Genomic DNA, 19,041 nt, shown 5'->3' on the forward strand with positions numbered 1-19,041 from the left:
AGGGAATCCAGGTCCTACTTAACTTGGCCTTGCCTGAAGGCTATATTTTACCCTTTTGTTTTATATTATGGAAGTTTTAAACTCTGAAAAATCCAATGACATAACAGAAAGGTACCAAATCTAGACTAAAATGCATCCTAAAATGAAGAACCAATATAAAAAAGGCCAAAATCCAACTAAAAAGTGGGCAGAGGAAATAAGCAGACTGGCTGACCAAAAAAAAAAAGAAAAAAAGAAAAAAAACCAACAGCAACAACAATAACAAAACAACAGATGACCAATAATTGTATGAAGGAGGTATCCTCCTCTCTCCTAATTAAAGAAGCAACACCAATTAAAACAATGGTCCTATGTTCTCATATCAGATTGGAAAAAACTTACAAGTTTCATAGGAATCACTGTTGCAAGGGTGTAGGGAAAAAGGCATTTCCACACACTGGATAGTTCCATCAACTGGTACAACACCCATTTGAATACACACCACCTCTGATCCAGCAATTTCTCTTCTGGAAATGTATCCTAAACATAGTGCCCACAGACTTACCTGTAAGAATCCCCTAAGAGCACTGTTTCTAATAGTGGAAATGCTGGAATCAATCCAAATGTCTAACAGTGGACAACTTACACTCTGTAGCATGACCCCTTTGCATTTAATTCATTTATGTGCATGAAAAAAGAGACAGCAGGATACATAATAAACTGTTAACAGCAGCTGTTTCTGCAGAGTGAAACTGCCAAGTGGAAACACCACTTCTTATTTCTTTATGTACTCTTTTTCTATTAACTTTTTGTTTTTTTGTCATAGGCCATTTGTTTTCTTATAACACTACTTAACTAGAATCAGTCTCTCCTGCTTTATCCTATCGCTCACTCCTTCTCTTTTGGATACAGAGGGTACCAGGAAGTGAATCAAAAAAGCCTAGGGCCTGCAGCCAGAGCTGCATAAAGAGCTATGTAGCTGCTGATCATATTTCCAGAATGAAAAGGGAAGCCAGCCTGCTGGGACTCAGCCCTAAGTGGGAGGTGTCACTGCAGCTATCTTCCTTCTCAAGGGCAGCAACCCATGTTGCTCATTTGGCTCAAGCTGACCTAGAACCCTGAACACACCTGACAGTTCAAAGACCTCTGGGCTGTACCCAGTCAGTTCCCATCATGGCCCAGGAACTACCAGGGAAGCCAAGTTTACCAGTGCAGACCACCTCGGTGAGCACAGAAATGCATCCTGGCAGCTCTCACCCAGCCTGCTATAGGTACATATCACCCCAGAGGGCCCGGCCCTCATCAGACCTCACATTGGAACCAGGGTAAATACCAGACTAGGGGCCTTAAGTTCTCCTCTCACTTCTGAATAAGCTATAGGCAAAAACTTTATATTATCAAAACTTAACTGAAATCGAAGAACACGGGTATATTGCCCACTCTTGGAAAAAGTAGTGAGAGGATTCCTCTCTCAGTGTAATCTGTCCAGATGTAGTGGATCATGCCTATAATCTCAGCACCTTAGGAGGTTGAGGCAGGAGGACTGCTTGAGGCCAGGGATTCGAAGTTACAGTGAGCCGTGATCATGCCACTGCATTCCAGCTTGGGTGACAGAGAGAGACTCCGTCTTTTAAAAAATAATAATTCATCTGCTCCATCTGTCGCCTGACTGGAGGGGTAATCCCTAGACTTCTTTTGTGAACCCAGACAACATGAAATAGCCCTACTGTTGCTGAGCACACACGAGTATGAGCAAGGGGAAAAGCCCCCTTCTCCAAGGAGGATCTGAGTCTTGGGTCAACGTACCTCGGCTTCTGTTGCGCTCCGTATGCTATATTCTACCTTTGTGTTGGAAGTTCTGAGCACCACACTCACCTGGTCTAGAGTCTTACAGCAGTCCACCAATACACCCACAGGCTGGGTGTCCTGCAAGCTCTCCTTCAACTCCCTCAGCTCTAGATCGGAAGGACCAAGACTCTCATCCTACCAGAGAGAGGAGAAGGGGAAGGTCTGTCACTGCCACAGGAAGAACAACAGAGAAAACACAGCCTCCCCCAGATTCCTGGACCCCAGCACAGACTCACCGGAGTCTGGGGAGGCAGAGCCTCAATGGTGGCAGCATGGGAGGAGATGGGCAGGATATTGAGCTGGTCATCAATGACGAGACACTTCTTACAAGAGGCCAGAGAGAGAATAAACCTGAGAAACAAAACCGCTGCAATGAAGTGTTGGGGAGGGCATGCAATGTCTACACAGAGTATAACTTTTCTTCAAAAAATCATTTGGCCCCAAGTGTCTCTAAGAAAACCAGAAAAAGCTAAAACCCAGTTGGAGAGCAGCGTGAGATGATTCAGCACCTCCTCCACAAGGCACCTGAACATACTTTAAACAGCAAATCAGAAAACCGAGAGCTCATCCTAGGAGATCAATTATAAGCCCTCCTGTTGTGCATGACTGCCGCTATTCCCTATGCCACGGGGCCCTCCCCTCATCCTCCCAGGCTTGCTCTTTAGCACTGAGGTGTTTCAGGCTATCCTTAAATGGGGAATTCCAAACCCAACCCCATATGATCACCAGTCACACAGGGAAAAAACACAAATGAATTCACCTTCTGTCACTAGGAAAAAGAAATAAAAGGAACAAGGGGAAAGGAAAGCTCCCCAAAGAAATACAATACAAACGTTCTTGCATGCAGGAAAAAAAATGTGTTTGACGATAAAATTCAAACATCCTCCCACTGCAAGAAAAAGATTTCACAGGCTTCTGTTGTATTCAGTAGCACACAGCTGCTCCTCCTGATCCGCTCATTCTACTGAGTTAGTGCATCACAGATGGTTAAAATGAGAAAGGCCCCCAGGGTTCATCAGGGCTCGGATTTCTACACCTCAGCACTACTGACATTTCGGACCAGATAATTCTTTGGTGTGGAGCTGTCCTGTGCACCACTGGTTGTTCAGCAACATCCCTGGCCTCTACCCACTGGATGCCCACGGCACCCACCACCACCTCCCAAAGTCATTACAATCAAAACATTTCCAGACATTGCCCAACGTCCCCAGGGGGCCAAATGGCTCCAGATGAGAACCACTGATTTAGATCAAATTTTCCTAAGGCGTTTCACAGGGTGCTAACTGGTGTTCCCACCCCACCAAAAAAAACTGTGGTAAGATAAACTTGGGAAACAATCAGTTAAACAGGTCCTTGCTGCTGCAAGACTTTTCAGAGATTACAACAGGCTAGGGTAAATCTTCATAAAGGAAAAATAGTATCTGTGCTTCCCAGACATATATGGCCAAACTCTCCTCATACGGTCCCTCTCAAAAAACTAGTGTTCTATGGCCAGGCACAGTGGCTCACACCTGTAATCCCAACACTTTGGGAGGCTGAAGTGAGCAGATCACTTGAGGTCAGGAGTTCGACACCAGCCTGGCCAACACAGTAAAACTCCCACCTCTACTAAAAATACAAAAAGTGGCCAAGCGCGGTGGCTCATCCCAGCACTTTGGGAGACGGAGCTGGGGCAGATCATTTGAGGTCAGGAGATCAGGACCAGCCTGGCCAACATGGTGAAACCTTGTTTCTACTAAAAATACAAAAATTAGTCAGGCATGGTGGTGGGCTCCTGTAATCCCGGCTACTTGGGAGGCTGAGGCATAAGAATCGCTTGAACCCGGGAGACAGAGGTTGCAGTGCGCCAAGATCGTGCCACTGTACTCCAGCCTGGGCAACACAGTGAGACTCCGTCTCAAAATAAATAAACAAATAAATAAATAAATATTTAATTTCAGATAACAAATTGTATATCATACTTGAAATTACAGGTGATCCTTTGCTCAGAAGAAACATTTTGTCACCTTTTTCTGCCTCTAATTACATCTCACCCCCCACCATATTTTTCTTATCATTTTTACTATGCCAATATGTCATATCCATAATAAAAAGTTTGGAAAAACTAGTGTTCTATGAAATATCTTCTGGGAAACAGTGATCCAGAAAAAATCACTCCTTTAAAAGATGAGTAAGCTAAGAGCCAGAGAGAGTAACTTGGTTTAACTGAACTGCCAGGGCCAGCAGCAAGACAAAATTGAGGTTTCCTGGCTCCGACTTTCTACTACATTTCACTGCTTCCAGTTAGTCTCACAACTGCTGCTGCTGTCAAGAATTTCATCATTTTTGGAATCGTGTACTACTTTCCCCAATGCAAAAGCAAAGCTTTCAGCTGAGTCCAAGATAAAAATATCCCTCCCAATGTAGCTGCCCCACAATTGGGAGGAACTATAGACCTACCTTTCATTAAATCTTCCCACCACATCCTGATGGGCCTCAGTTCTGTACCTGGAATGCACATCCTGACAAAGAAAGACAACATCCATTAACAAAGGCATGCAAACAGTGCTGAGGACCAGGGTCCAAATACAACGCTCTATCCAAGGAGACATGGGCAATCTTGCTGGAAACAAAATCACTCCCACACACCCTGCTGTGCCAAATGGTATTTGCTAAAACTGGGATCAGACACTGAATGCAATGTTGCTTATTAAAATCTTTCACTTTTCCACATTTTTTTCTAGCATCCTAAGTTATATTCATTTATTTCATAAAACTGGCATACTGTGTGCCAGATATGCTGCGTATACACTAGTGAACAAAGCATGACCTCTGTTACGGCACTTGGAGTGTAATGGAGGGAGGAAGAAAAATGAGTAGATAAATACACATTTTGGCAAATGCTACATGTGAAATACAGACTGCATGGATAGCAAGTGGGGGTCACTTATGTAGGGCAGTGAGGGAGGGCCTCTCTGAGATAAGCTGAGGCCTGAAGAATAAGTAGGTAGCCATGTAAGAGAGAGAGGAAGAACAAACTGATATGAACACAAAGTCATTCATTCACTCTCCAATATCTAAGGAATGCTTACTAAATGCCAGGCACTCTTCTTTTTTTTTTTTTTTTTTTTTTTTTTTTTGAGACGGAGTCTCGCTCTGTCACCCAGGCTGGAGTGCAGTGGCCAGATCTCAGCTCACTGCAAGCTCCGTCTCCCAGGTTCACGCCATTCTCCTGCCTTAGCCTCCCGAGTAGCTGGGACTACAGGCGCCCGCCACCTCGCCTGGCTAGTTTTTTGTATTTTTTAGTAGAGACAGGGTTTCACTGCGTTAGCCAGGATGGTCTCGATCTCCTGACCTCATGATCCACCCGTCTCGGCCTCCCAAAGTGCTGGGATTACAGGCTTGAGCCACCGTGCCTGGCCTGCGAGGCACTCTTCTAAGATCTGGAAAGGCAACAGCAAAGAAAACTAACCCTCTGTTCCAATCAAATTAATTAATTAATTTATTTATTTATTTATTTATTTATTTTTATTTTTTTACTTTTTGAGATGGAGTCTTGCCCTGTCACCCAGACTGGAGTGCAGTGGCGTGACCTCAGCTCACTGCAACCTCCACCTCCTGAGTTCAAGCGATTCTCCTGCCTCAGCCTCCCTAGTAGCTGGAATTACAGGTGTGCACCACCATACGTGGTCAATTTTTTTTTGTATTTTTGGTAGAGATGAGGTTTCACCATGTTGGCCAGGCTGGTCTCAAACTCTTGACCTCAGGTGATCCACCCATCTCAGGCTCCCAAAGTGCTGGGATTACAGGCGTGAGCCACTGTGCCTAGCCCTCCAATGAAATTTAGAGACTAGTACAGAAAGACAGACTAATAATAATAATAACAACTTTAGGTAACTGTCAAGTGCTCTGAAGAAAAATAAAGCCAGTTAAGGAGTGACAGGCAGAGCTGCCTACTGTAAACAGGGTGTGAGGAAAGACCACACGGATGAGGTGATATCTGAGCAGGGACTTGAATGCAATGAGGAAGTGAGCCAGGCAGAGGTCCAGAGGAAGCACATTCCAGTGGGAACAGCAAGTGTCAAGGCTCTAGCATGAGTGTGTGCTGGGCATGTCTGAGGACGTTCGAGGAGGCCAAAAGGGCTGTAGTGCAAGTGATGATGGGAGAAGTAATGACAGGAAACAGCCCCTAAGATTGAGGAAAGTTCATTTCATCAGACCAAGTCCAATCCGACCACCATTACAGAGCTGCTGGGCATGGGCATGACTTAAAACTTGCCTCTGAACACGACTTGGCAACACTGATAGAGAGAGGAGACCAGCTCTGCATCAGGTGAGACACATCCCTAACTCCTCACCATGTCCTCAGTGTCTTTTGCTTTGGGAGAACAGAATATCTGCTGGAGTTGAAATTCTTGCCAAACTGGGAGTACAACTAGCAAATGTTCCTTAGTCATCCATTAGGGTAAGGGCCAGTGAGGAGTCTGCACATGGTCCTTTTTTTTGCAATACACAAATTTAGGCACTGGCATTGCTCCTTATACAGTATCATTCCAGAAAATTTAACTACATAAAAGCTGCATCATATCTGAATCTCACTGATGTAGAATTTGCAAATGCCTGAAAACAAAGGTGAAATTCAGAGATTCCTAGGCACACTCAGGGACCCTGAGATTTAACTGCAGTGACTTTTTCACCAGTTAAAATCAAAGAGCTCTTAGCCCAGAGGCTGTGCTGGCTACTCACTGGAGCTGCCCAACAGGAATTCTTTAAAGAAAGCAGAACACAGCAAAAACAGATTTACTTGAACCCTCACAATTAAGTTAAAAACAGATGCTTACCATGGTCATTGCGTACAATTGCTTGAGTGAGTTCATGGTCCGTAGGAGGATGACCACTAGCCCACCACCTTCCACTGTTTCTACAGTCCTGGCCAGCAAGTTTGGAGTTAAGGCTTCGAAATCCTGGAAGAAGGGGGCGTGAGAAAGGGTATTCATGCGAATACCAACCCAAGGGGCTTTTTTTTTTTTGAGATGGAGTCTCGCTCTGTCACCCAAGCTGCAATGCAGTGGCACAATCTTGGCTCACCACCCACCTGGGCCTCCCAAAATGCTAGGATTACAGGTGAGCCACTGCATCTGGCCTAACCCAAGGGACTCTTAACCAAAGCAAGGTGATAAGGCAAAAAGACTTCGGAGCATAAAGCCAAGACCGTACTTCTTCCCACCTTGACTTCCCAGGATACACACACAGGGCGCACCACAGAAGAGGACCAAGCCCTCGAATATATGAATACCTGGTTTTATATGCCAAAAATGGGTCTCTTATTAGAGACATTGTTAGTTTTATATGTCAAAAACCTCTCTGATAAAATCTTATTTGGAAACAAATTTTCCAGCCTTCATTGATTCACACTTGAATTTCAGAAACATCTTACATTTTCTGCCATTTATAGCCCAAACCTGTTTGACAAAACTATACCACAAGGGGGAGCTCCTGCTCCCAGGAGTCATTACTCAGGCAATTGATCAAGGCAGCAAGCAGAAGACCATTCCCTACGAATCAGTGATCACCCAGGGCATTCCCCTGAGTAAAGGTGAAAATGAGGCAAAACGCCCTCTTTTTTGACCTCCAACGTGGGAAGCAAGCCAGGAGTACAGGAGACAACCCATGTTTTGTGAGGTATGTAACTCGACATAATAAAGGGCACAGTCGTAGGTGTATATGATAAACACATTGAATGTGGGGATTTGTGCTTAATTTTGTCTTGTCTTTTTTGGGAGAATGGGGAAGGGAGGTGGCACAGGAGTCAAAGAAACAGAATAAAACAAAGACCACCAGAGCTTACATGCACATGCATAGACACACACACACACAAAGTGAAACTTAGTCTATTAACTTGCCAGGCAAGAGAATACACACCAGTGCAGAAATTCACCAAGTAGTCTCTGAGAGATAAAGTGAGGGGTTTTTAAGGGCTAGAAACGGGAGAGGGGCCTTCATAGTGGGTATGCTACTCAGGCACTCTGGACAGGACATTTAAGTGCATTGGTCTGTATTCCAGTTGGAAAACAAGTCCTATTGCTCACTGGACAAAAAAGTCTTTGGTGAACGCCAATAAGGACCTGGGGTCCTAGAGGCACGCAAAGTCTCTGGCATTTGCTTTATCAGCTTTAGCTAGTTAGAACCAGTTATAACAATGCATCACTTCAGTTCCGGTGTCTCTAGACAAGTGCTGATTTAAGTAGAAAATTCTCTTTTTATATGGGGTAAGTGACCAAGTGTACTCTGGAAAGTGGCCGGGCTTTCCACTAATAATGCTTGGGGATAGGGAATATGGGACTCTCCTCCCCTTACTGTACATTTGTTTCCAGTGGAAAGTCAGGCAGCCCAAGCGACCCTCAAGACTCTGCCTTCAATCACAGGCTAGAGGAAATCACCCACCTGCAGCACACACATGCCGAAGGTATTGCCCAGGATCTTGTGGGTCTCATTGTAGTAGCAGTAGCGAATGTTTGTGGCTGCTATGAAGAGTTCAAAGGGGTCATCCTGCTTTATGTTCAACGTTCCATTCTTTATTTTCTTCTGCAGCTGTCGCATTCTTTTCTTCCGGTGACTGCAATCACATGCCCCCAAGTCCCATGAGAGCCAGTTAACCAGAGAGGTTAAAGAGTTGGAACCAGGGGACAGGCTCAGTGATCACCCACTTAGACTTTCAGAGCTAGTAGGGAACTTGAAAGCGTGAGGCCCACTTCAGGTGGAGGGCAGTGGAGGGGCATTAGAGTGCTTAAGGGCTTGGAGTAAGAGTGATAAGTCGATGTGTGAACACTGCTATTTTGCTCTGTGACCTGGAGCAAATACTTTAATTTAAAAGTTGGGTAACAGGGTAGCTAACCCTCACATTTGGCCAAAGCCAGAGCTTGAAACCAAACCTGAGTGGCCTCATTATCTCAGTCATAAGCCAATGCTTCAACTACACTGTGCTGTTCCCCAGAGATCCTGGGAAAGACAAGGTGATGGCACATTACTTTATTCATCCTTCCTAGAGGACTTCCTTCCCGAAAATGTGGGATTATGTCTTTGAGGGCAGGTCTTATATAAGACAATAATGATAGAGGACACAGGGATCAGAATGGAATCTGGACATCTCTAAGGAATCCCTGAATTATTTTTGGTCGTAAAAACCCTGCATATCCAGCTGCTATTTACCTTTCCTTTACCAAAAGAGAGAACTAGAATGGAGGATTACAGCTGATCAAAATTTTACCATAGTTGTCTAACTTAATAGCTAGAACAAAGGCCCTTCCTCCTGTGGGCCTCCACTTCCTCATCTATGAACCAAGGCAGTGGGTGAGTTTATCTCCACTGTTCCTTCTGGCTCAGGCCTTAAGCCCATGACTTACAAGCAGGCATTAGCTTGAACATAATGCTCCGCCACAGCAAGGCAGGGGTAGGGCGGAAGAGCTATAAGAGGTACAAAAATATATTTTTAGAAGTGAAGCCAGCTGGTTTAAATTCAAAAGGCAAATCTGCCCAGAAGACTCTGAATTGCCTAATTCCACACCCGTCTCACATTTGCCAAATGAAAAATACTGAAAACCAGAAGCCCTAAAAACTTAAAATTCTGGGATAGGCAGCAGGCCTTATTCTCAATCTGTATTAAAAATGCCTACCTCTCAAAATATGAGAGTACATACAACAGAATACCAATTATGGTTCAAAACTACATACCAGTCATAAACATCTAGATGCTGACAATGCCTAGACAGTGAAATGCTTTTTATTTTCATCTTTGGGTTTTCTGCACTTTTCACATTTCAACAATAAGGCTCTTATGATTGTCTGGTTTCCTTTAGGCAGAATCCCTTTATTTTAAGACCATAGGACAGGGGCAAGTTTAGCCTCTGGAACTAATTTCAGTTAAAATAATTTTAGAGCCTGTTAACAATACATCCAACTCAATGTATACTGAGTACCTATGACAAACATGCTAAAACAGTTGAAAATATGAAAATACAAAGATAAATAGGAGAGGGCTCCTAACTGAATGAGCTTATCACGTGAAAGTTTAAAAAAAAAAAAAAGATAAAAGAAAAAAAAATGAAAGTAAGTCACAGTATGTACATGACTCTACCCCAAAGCAAGAGCATCCAGTGACAAACATTATAGGAGAAGGACAGAGGAAGGTAGAGGAACCATCAGGTATGACTGGGGGGCTCGGGAAAAGTTTCATGGAGGAGGCAGGCCCTGAGAAACAGGGAGGATTTCAGTAGGTGATATCAGGGAGGTGGAAGTGGCATTCCAAGCAGAGGAGACAGCATGAGCAAAGAAAAGCAGGGAGGTTACTCACAGCATAAAGCAGCCAGAGCTGGAGACAGGCTCTCAGAGTCAGATCAGAGATGAGCACATTTGGAAATCAGAAGAGGCTCAAAGACAGAATTGCATATGCCAGCTAGGTTTAGAGTAAGGAGACAAGATCCAGGGAAAGAGAAGAGCTCCGGAAGGTAGTCTGAGTAAAGACACTGAAGCCAAAAAACGAGACTATTTCTGAGATGATGCCATGGTGGTTATCTGCCAAGGAACAGCACTCCCCATTTCATCCCAAACTTCTCCAAACACAAAGTTGTAGGTAGAAGTTCCAACTTCCTATTATACTATGACCAACCCCACCCTCCCTCCTCTGGCCAGGAATAGGCATCTTTCCACCAGAATTTTGGGAAAAAGTCTGATTTCCACATGGCTGAGCCTGAAACAAGGAAAACTCCAGTGTTGTTTCTACTAGGGGGACAACAGAAAACAGAAAGCTGGTCTGCGGTGAGAAAGCTGGTCTGCAAAGAGCAGATATGCTGAGATGACAAACTGAGCTGGGAACATTAGCACTCTGGCTCTAGATCACCCGTGAGTAGGGCTGAAATCTTATCCCCTTGGATTCCAGGAAATATCCCATATACCTCAGTGAAATCCCTTTGTGCCCAATTGTATTTGTGTTGAAAGTTTGTTATCTGTGACTGAAAGTCTTGACTACCACAGCTTCAAATAGCCTACTGTCAAATACAGCAGTGAACTGGTAGAAGAGGCAGAGCTCTGAAAAGGAGGAGAGAGAGAGAGAAAAGTTGACGCATTAGGCATCAATCTGCTGGGATGTCTAATGGTACAATTTGATCACAATTACAGAAGCAGAAACCAGACTGCAAAAGTGGCCACTAAATGCAAAAGATTTCTGTTTTAAGGTATATGGCAATAAAAATGGGAGGAAATGCTAACCTGAGAGAGAAATCTGGGCATGTAAGTCATCAGCTTTTGATAATAGAAAAATCTGAGCGTGTTTACAGGAAGGAGAAAGTTTCCAAAGGGTATGGGGTGACCAGTAGAGGAAAGACAATAAGGTCCTGAAAGAGGTGAGGGAGGAGACACAGGGTACATAAAGGGGTTTTCCTTGGACATGGGATGAGACATATCCCCCTCCATGAAAGAAGGGGAGAAAAAAAGATATAGTGAAAAGGTAGAATAAATCTGAGGTAAGAAAGACAGTTTGAAGGAACTTGCAACGAGATGGGCTTAATCGGCCTAGAAAAGCAGGAAGGAAAACCATATGCAGAAGGCAAGGCATTGGATTCGTGACTTAAAAAGCATGAAAATGATTTGAAACTTATTTTCAGGAATGAAGAAAGGATATCAGCTCCATTTGTCCTCAGAGATAGCACCTCCACTAAAGACCCACAAAAAATATGTCAAGGAATCATTTCCTGGCATTTAACTAATGAGCAGGAATTGTAAGTTGGATAAAACACATGAAGAGCCCAGCTTACCTGCTAAACCCCAGCTCTTTCTTATAACACCACAGCACTGAAGGCCGAGCCTTCACAGTTGCTTTGGATAACATGTGATGAAGTATTACCACCTGCCAAACAAAAAAGTCACAGAATTTCAGGTACAAAAGAGACTTTAGAGACTGCCAGGCTTAAGACCTCATTTGACAGATGTGGAAACTAAATTGAGGGCCAGGGAAGGGAAGTGCCCAAGCTCCCAAGGCGAGCAATGACCAGGTTTGGACTAGAAACCACGTCACACACAGTTAACCTTGTGGTCAACCCACCACCCCAGGCTTCAAAAGGTATTAGCTTGTCTGCTAATCAATCTAAATACAGAGAATTCACCACTTCCAGGAAATAAAGGTTCCCACTAGGCATCTTACCAGCCAAAGAGATCTTAATGCCATTATATCCTGAAACACCAGAGTGCTTAAACATGCTGAGTCTTTTGGACAAGAGAAAAAGTAATTCAGGAAACATTTACCAGGTCATACCTGATCTTTTCCTCGATCCCCGACTACAACAAAGAGAGATCTTTGCCGCTCAGCTACCCCATTCTCAATGAGAATCCGGATTCGGTTGTCCACCTTTTTCCGATGCATGGTGAAAAATTATTACTAAAAGAGAAAGAAATACAACTGGCCATGTGCACTAGACTGTCTAAGGAACATTAGCTGGCTGCCTCTTGTGGGGCCAGGGACTGTGCTAGGCATATCTATAAATATTGTCTTACTTAACCCTCTAAGAGCTCCATAGGGAAGACATCAGTCTCTAGTTTTAAACTCAGGAAACCTTGGGCTTGGGAGGTGAGAAAACCTCCCCTCAGCCTGGGAAGCCTGTAATTCACCTCTATTAAAGACTTTTTAAAAATCAGAAACTTGTATATTCAAAAAAGTAGGAGCATGACTATAGGGTATATCCAAATATCCAAAGCATTTTGTTTGTTTTTGAGACGGAGTCTCACTCTGTTGCCAGGCTGGAGTGCAGTGGCATGATCTTGGCTTCCAGCAACCTCTGCCTCCTGGGTTCAACCAATCCTCCTGCCTCAGCCTCCCGAGTAGCTGGGACTACAGGTGCACGTTGGCCAGGATGGTCTCGATCTCTTGACCTCCCAATCCGCCCGCCTCAGCCTCCCAAAGTGCTGGGATTACAGGCGTGAGCCACCACACTCAGCCAAGCATTTTTAATAACTAAGGATATGGATATAGATGTTTATTAAGACAGAATCATGACAGAATAAAGTATCATAACATTTCTAATGCATACACATAACAGAGGGGAAAAAAAAAGACTGGAAGGAAGTATCAAAGTATAAAGTAGCTACTTCTGGATGGTGGGACTTTTGTTCTTTTGTTTTTGTGGAGTCTTAAAAAATTCACGTGTTACTAATAAAGTCAGGGAAATCAATAACTATCAATGAATAATTCCATGATGTAATGTGTCCAAATGTTTCCTCATTTTAGGGAAAACTATACTGAAGCCTTTGTACAGACAGACCTCAAAAGTTCTCGCCAGGTGTGGTGGTTCACGCCTGTAGGCCCAGCACTTTGGAAGGCCGAGGCGGGTGGATCACCTGAAGTCAGGAATTCGAGACCAACCTGGCCAACATGGCGAAACCCCATCTCTACCAAAAACACAAAACTTAGCCGGGACTGGTGGTGGAGCTGCAGGAGAGGATGAGGCAAGAGAATCACTTGAAACCGGGAGGCGGAAGTTGCAGTGAGCCGAGATCGTGTGCCATTGCACTCCAACCTAGGCGACAGAGCGAGACTCCGTCTCAAAAAAAAAAAAAAAAAAAAAAGTTCTGTGATTACCTACAGTAAAATATTGCATCATCACAATAAAAACGTCAGAAATATCACTGTAAAAGTAACATGCTACTTAGATGTAAAAGTGACATGCTACTTAGAAATTCTGGTACCTACTGCATTACAAACATCAAGTTCATTTACTGAAGCTTACCACACTTTAACTGTCCCTTCTAACCTTCCAATCCAAACACAGATTTTAGCATATGTCTTATTATAAAACACTAAATCACTGTCAAGGACCCCAATTTATAAGTAAAGGAGAAAGTTTAAAGAATTCAAATACCCCGAGGCAGAAAAACGACAGAGACAGAACTCACACTCAAGTCTTCCCGACTCCAAAACCTGAGCTCTTCCCAGTTCACCAATCTTCTCAACTTGTAAACCCTGTGTTGCCGGCCACATAAAGATCCCGCAAAAATCAATCAACAACTAATTAATGGGGGCTGCCTTTTGCTCTAGCTACTGTGGGAGCCCCAGAAGTAGTACCACAAGGCCCTTGACTTCAAGCTTGCATTCTTCGTGAAGAAGGTATTTAAAAGAATGAGATGAGGAACAAGAACCAGGTAAAATTAGATGTAAAAAAAAAACAGCTATAGTGAGGGGTCAGATGAAGGAAGCGCTGAGATTACTATAGGCTGAAGCTGTCATGGAAGGCCTGGATGGGGAAGGCCTTGAAGGAGATGATTATTTTTCACTCACTCATTCATTTATCTATCTACACATAACATCTAGGTGGCAGGCACCACTTTAGGTGCACTGGCAAACAAAACCAAGTCCTGAATGTGACTGCCGAATAAAAAGTATAAAGGAATGTGCACAGTGAAGGATTTAAGAACGTGGAAAGATCTGGAATCAGATTACCTAAGTTTAAAGCTTAGAGCTGCCGCCAGGCACTGCGGGCAAGCTCCACGGAAAGCAAGTGTTGTCACCCACCCATTCAACCCGACTCCCCAGTTACAGGCACTTAGCGGGTGAGTATCAAGCCACGCAATCCCCGAGGATGCTCGAGAAGCACGCGCCGAGCGCGGCTGCGTATTGGAGAGGTGATTCTGTTATCTAGGAGCGCCCCAAAAGAGGGGTGGAGGACAGTCGGCGTAGGCCAGGTATCCGTCCGGATGCAGAGCCTTCATCCTGAGGCCGGTCCCCTCTCGGGACAGGAAGAACACAGACACCGATCTTGGCATCCATACGCGGCCCTCCCGCGTTGGGTACCTACCTGCGTCCCAAGCCCGGCGGATCCCAGCCAGTGGAGAAGCAGAAGCACGTGGGAGCACAGAACAACTCCGAAAGAGAAGGCACAGCTGACTGCCCCTAGCGGATGCCTGGTAACCGGGTCTCGGACTTGGCCTGGCTCCCCGGCACGCGCCCCTCTCAGGCACCGGTACACTGCACGTGCGCAAGCGCATTACAGTCGCAGCGATGGCGAGCAAGAAGGGACCTTCCTCAAGGCTGTCGCTGAGTAATGACGTAAGCCACCGGAGGCGGAGCTGGGGTTTAGATGTCCACTGCGGTTGCGCATTTTAGTCTCACAGCTCGCGGTAGCTGGGGTATTGGGTGCGGTTTGCCTCTTCACTCTCTTCATATCCGAACTAAGGTACCTTGGCTGAGAAGGGCAAAATAGCTGTCCGCACCCCCAGGGCCTGCCCACGTAGGTCCAGGGTTTTCAGCGTCAGCCTGGGTACGCGAGACGCGACGGATCCAGCTATCTGTGCTCACTTTAACCGATCCCCGTAAGTTGAGGAAACTCGGCCGACAGACCTATTTTATTGGTCTCGCTTGTCCCTCCACCCCCACAGTACTGATCTTACAGATGGGAATCCTGTAATCTACCCATGACTGCGGCCTCTGTACTTTGCAGGCTCCCATTAGGCCTGTATATGGTCGTCAAATGAAATTACTCCCCCTGGGCTTCCAGTAAACTCCAAGAACATGACTACAAGGACAACCTATACATAGCGTGTTGCATTCTTGACTTTGGGGCAGATCGCTGAACTTCAAAAAGCATTATCAACTGCTTGATGTTTCCTCCTGGATACCGCAGATGTCTGAATGCAAACCCCTTCCCCAGATATACACTTCCAATTTTAATGTCAGCAGCAGCACCACCCATTTAATCCAACATTCATCATGAAATTTTTTTTTGGTTCATTCAGCAAAATGTCAATATGCCCATGCACTATTGTGCGCACAAGGGAGTGACCAAAATGTTACTGCCCCTCGTGGTTAATTCTAGGTTGTTTTAAATGCTATTAAGCAAAAGTATCCAGTGAGTGAAGTGACTAAGGGCACTATTTTAGAAGCGAACACGGAAGGCCTCTGACGGGGGGGTGACACTGGATGAAACAAGGACCTAAAATTTATAAAGAATAAGCCCTGACAGTATCTGAGTGAAATGCTCCCCCATGCCAAAGATGTACATACAAAAGCTCCAAGATGGGGAAGAAGTCCTGGCAAAGCAGTGGGCAAGTGAAGGACCAGATTTAGAATTTAATTCTAGTCATCATGAGAAACCACTGGAGTTTGTGGGGGACAGGGAAATGAGAAAATGTGCTTTGCCCTCTTAAAAGGCTATTAGCCAAAAAACTAAACCACAGGAAGGCAACGGTAGAAAACGGGAGAACAATTATAAGCTATTGTAGTCACCTGTGCTAGGATGGTAGTCGTGGCAGTGGTTAAAAGTATTACATAACTGGATATTCAAGTTAAACTACGTGAACTCACTTATGGATTAGATACAGGGTATAAAAGTAAACTGAAGATGGCACCCAAAACATTTGCTCTGAGCAGCTGGTGTTGGGTAATCAAGGAGTTGACTTGGAATACTGAGAGTCTGACATCCAAGGCCTGGAGAAATCAGCAAAGGATACCAAGTCGTGACCAGTGAGATAGAGTATCTACAGAATCCATTCACCACCACCACCCCATCTCCACCTTAAGTTGGAATCCATTATTTCTCACATGGACCACTCCAACAAGCCTCCGTACCATCCCTTGGTCCGTATGTTGTTCTCAGCATTGCATTGAATGTTATTTAAATGACAACTTTATTAAGTGGGCCACCATACCCACCCCAAACAACAGGTTTTTTTTTTTTTTTTTTTGAGACGAAGTCTCGCTCTGTCGCCCAGGCTGGAGTGCAGTGGCGCCATCTCTGCTCACTGCAACTTACCAGGTTCAAGCGATTCTTCTGCCTCAGCCTCCCGAATTGCTGGGACTACAGGCGCATGCCACCACGCCCGGCTAGTTTCAGTATTTTTAGTAGAGACGGGATTTCACCACATTGGCCAGGCTGGTCTCAAACTCCTGACCTCATGATCCCCCTGCCTCAGCCTCCCGAAGTGCTGGGATTTCAGGCAAGAGCCACCACACCTGGCCCAACACACAGCTTTAAAACCTTCAATAGTTTGCAACTGTTTTTAAGAGACAAAACATTTTGCAACTGTTCTTAGACAAAACATGAAATGCAACTATTACGCTGTCCACAGTAGTCTTTACCTGTTTCTCTAACCTGTAACTCTGCTAGTCCTTTCTCTTTCCACTTGATCCTGGTACTTTCAGTCACTGGTGATCAGACATTTAGATATGTTCTTCTCTCCCTTTCTTTTGACTAGTCTACTACCCCTTACCCTTCAAATCTAGCTCAATTACCCCTTTCAGTTGTCTCCCCTGATCATTTTAACTAGGGTATACACTCTCCGTCATGGCTTTAGTATCTACCACATTGCTCCAACATGGCATTTGCTACACTTTGGTGTCATATCAGTGTCTTTGATTAGACAGTTCTTTGATTAGACAGTTCAATGAAAGCAGAAACCACAGTGATTTTTGTTACCACTAAATGCCTAGTGCTTGGCATGATGCTGGGCAAAGGATACCCTAATTTGCTGAATAAAGCCTTAGTTCAGTGGCTTAATACGGTGTGTCTGCCTATTAAACACAGTACTTAAAGTTAGTATTTCCAAATGAGCAATACACGAATGCCTTTGCTAGATGATCAGGAACAAACAAACTGCTGATCTTCCACTGCCTATACTCAAAACAGCCGTACTGCTCACGTAACTGGATTAGCTTCAGAACAGCTTGTTAAAGTAGGATATTAGTAGTAGAGGCTGAGAAGTGTATTAGAAGATGAGGCTATCAGATTTCTTATATAAACCTTTTCCTCTCCTCATACCAGTAGCAATTCTTCACTTATAGCTTTTGCTGGATGGTTTTTAACAACTTAAGCAGACTTCGTTCAAGGACAGTGAGAAAACCAGGCTTTCACAGAATTTAATCTAATGTAATTTTAAACATTCACTAGTCTTTTCCAGTACTTTTGTAGAATTCAAAATGGAAAAAGGTATGAGCCTTAACAATTTACTTGGCCGGGCGCGGTGGCTCAAGCCTGTAATCCCAGCACTTTGGGAGGCCGAGGCGGGTGGATCACGAGGTCAGGAGATCGAGACCATCCTGGCTAACATGGTGAAACCCCGTCTCTACTAAAAATACAAAAAAAAAAAAAACTAGCCGGGCGTGGTGGCAGGCGCCTGTAGTCCCAGCTACTCGGAGGCTGAGGCGGGAGAATGGCGTGAACCCAGGAGGCGGAGCTTGCAGTGAGCCGAGATCGCGCCACTGCACTCCAGCCTGGGCGACACAGCGAGACTCCGTCTCAAAAAAAAAAAAAAAAAAATTTACTTTCATTTTCCTGAGGGGTTTTCCTCCCCATTAACTCCATAAAAAGGACAAGATGAAGGGCAATACTGATTCTGTGAAATCTAACTTACAATCAATTAAAACTTAGAATGCTTAACAAGAACTCAAGTGGAATGCAGATTCCGAGCTTAAAGATGAAATGAAGGGTTTGAATTCGGCACTTACCTGCATTCCATTTCCTCTGGTTATATTACTGAAAATATAATGAACAAATGTCCTAAAACACTTAGGAAGCTGACTGCTCAACTAGCTGTTAACTGATCACCTCAGTTAATCAACCTTCTGAGAATAAGCACACATTCTATGTCTCCTTTAAGTGGAAAAGTCTCCCACATAAGAGTTGCATATAAAAGGAGACAAAAAGAACTGTAGAAGCTAACTGATTAGAAATATTTAAAGGATATTTAATATCAAGGTACAATGATTGAAAAAAACTTTTCTGTATTTTTTAGGAATTATTAGGATCTGGAAATAAAACTGCCCTAATCAAGGTAATCAATGACATTCTACCTTTTTAAGTTTTAAAAAAGAAGTTTCATATCCACATGAGATGATTTATATTGTGCATATACAAAAGTATTTTATATGTGAGCTTGCTACACCAAGAGGCTACAGTGACATGTGTGACAATCGTTTCCTTGAAACTCTGCTAAAATATGCATTTGACCAAACAAAAGGCCTTCTGCAGCTAGGACAAGCAATCACATATTATACAGAATACTTAGAACCAAGATTCAGATCTTAATGAGACTTAATGAAAGGTTCTCTACCCCATAATGAGGCACCCCTTTAAAAATATGGTCTGAGTAGACATAAAAGATATACATTTAAACTGTGATGGTAAAATAACCAAAAAAAGAAAAATTATAGTTTAAAAAAAGAAACAATTCTTTGAAAAAACATACATAGAATAGTCA

The 19,041-nt window shown here is 44.1% G+C and overlaps 1 protein-coding gene across 1 annotated transcript in view; it reads right to left on the bottom strand.

Annotated features, from left to right (window-relative positions):
- The window catches only part of NAT10 (N-acetyltransferase 10), a 41,533-nt gene extending 26,677 nt beyond the window's left edge, over positions 1–14,856 (bottom strand). The window contains exons 1-8 of the mRNA XM_008002391.3: positions 14,646–14,856; positions 12,113–12,235; positions 11,616–11,707; positions 8,251–8,422; positions 6,648–6,770; positions 4,267–4,328; positions 2,064–2,178; positions 1,855–1,962 (exon numbers count right to left, since the gene is read on the bottom strand). Coding sequence (XP_008000582.3) covers positions 1,855–1,962; positions 2,064–2,178; positions 4,267–4,328; positions 6,648–6,770; positions 8,251–8,422; positions 11,616–11,707; positions 12,113–12,220 — 780 coding nt within the window. The 5' untranslated portion in view covers positions 12,221–12,235; positions 14,646–14,856. The remainder of the gene's footprint in view (positions 1–1,854; positions 1,963–2,063; positions 2,179–4,266; positions 4,329–6,647; positions 6,771–8,250; positions 8,423–11,615; positions 11,708–12,112; positions 12,236–14,645) is intronic.
- Between the last annotated feature and the right edge of the window lie 4,185 nt (positions 14,857–19,041).

The sequence above is a fragment of the Chlorocebus sabaeus genome, chromosome 1 (genome assembly GCF_047675955.1).
Source record: "Chlorocebus sabaeus isolate Y175 chromosome 1, mChlSab1.0.hap1, whole genome shotgun sequence".
NCBI lineage: Eukaryota > Metazoa > Chordata > Mammalia > Primates > Cercopithecidae > Chlorocebus > Chlorocebus sabaeus.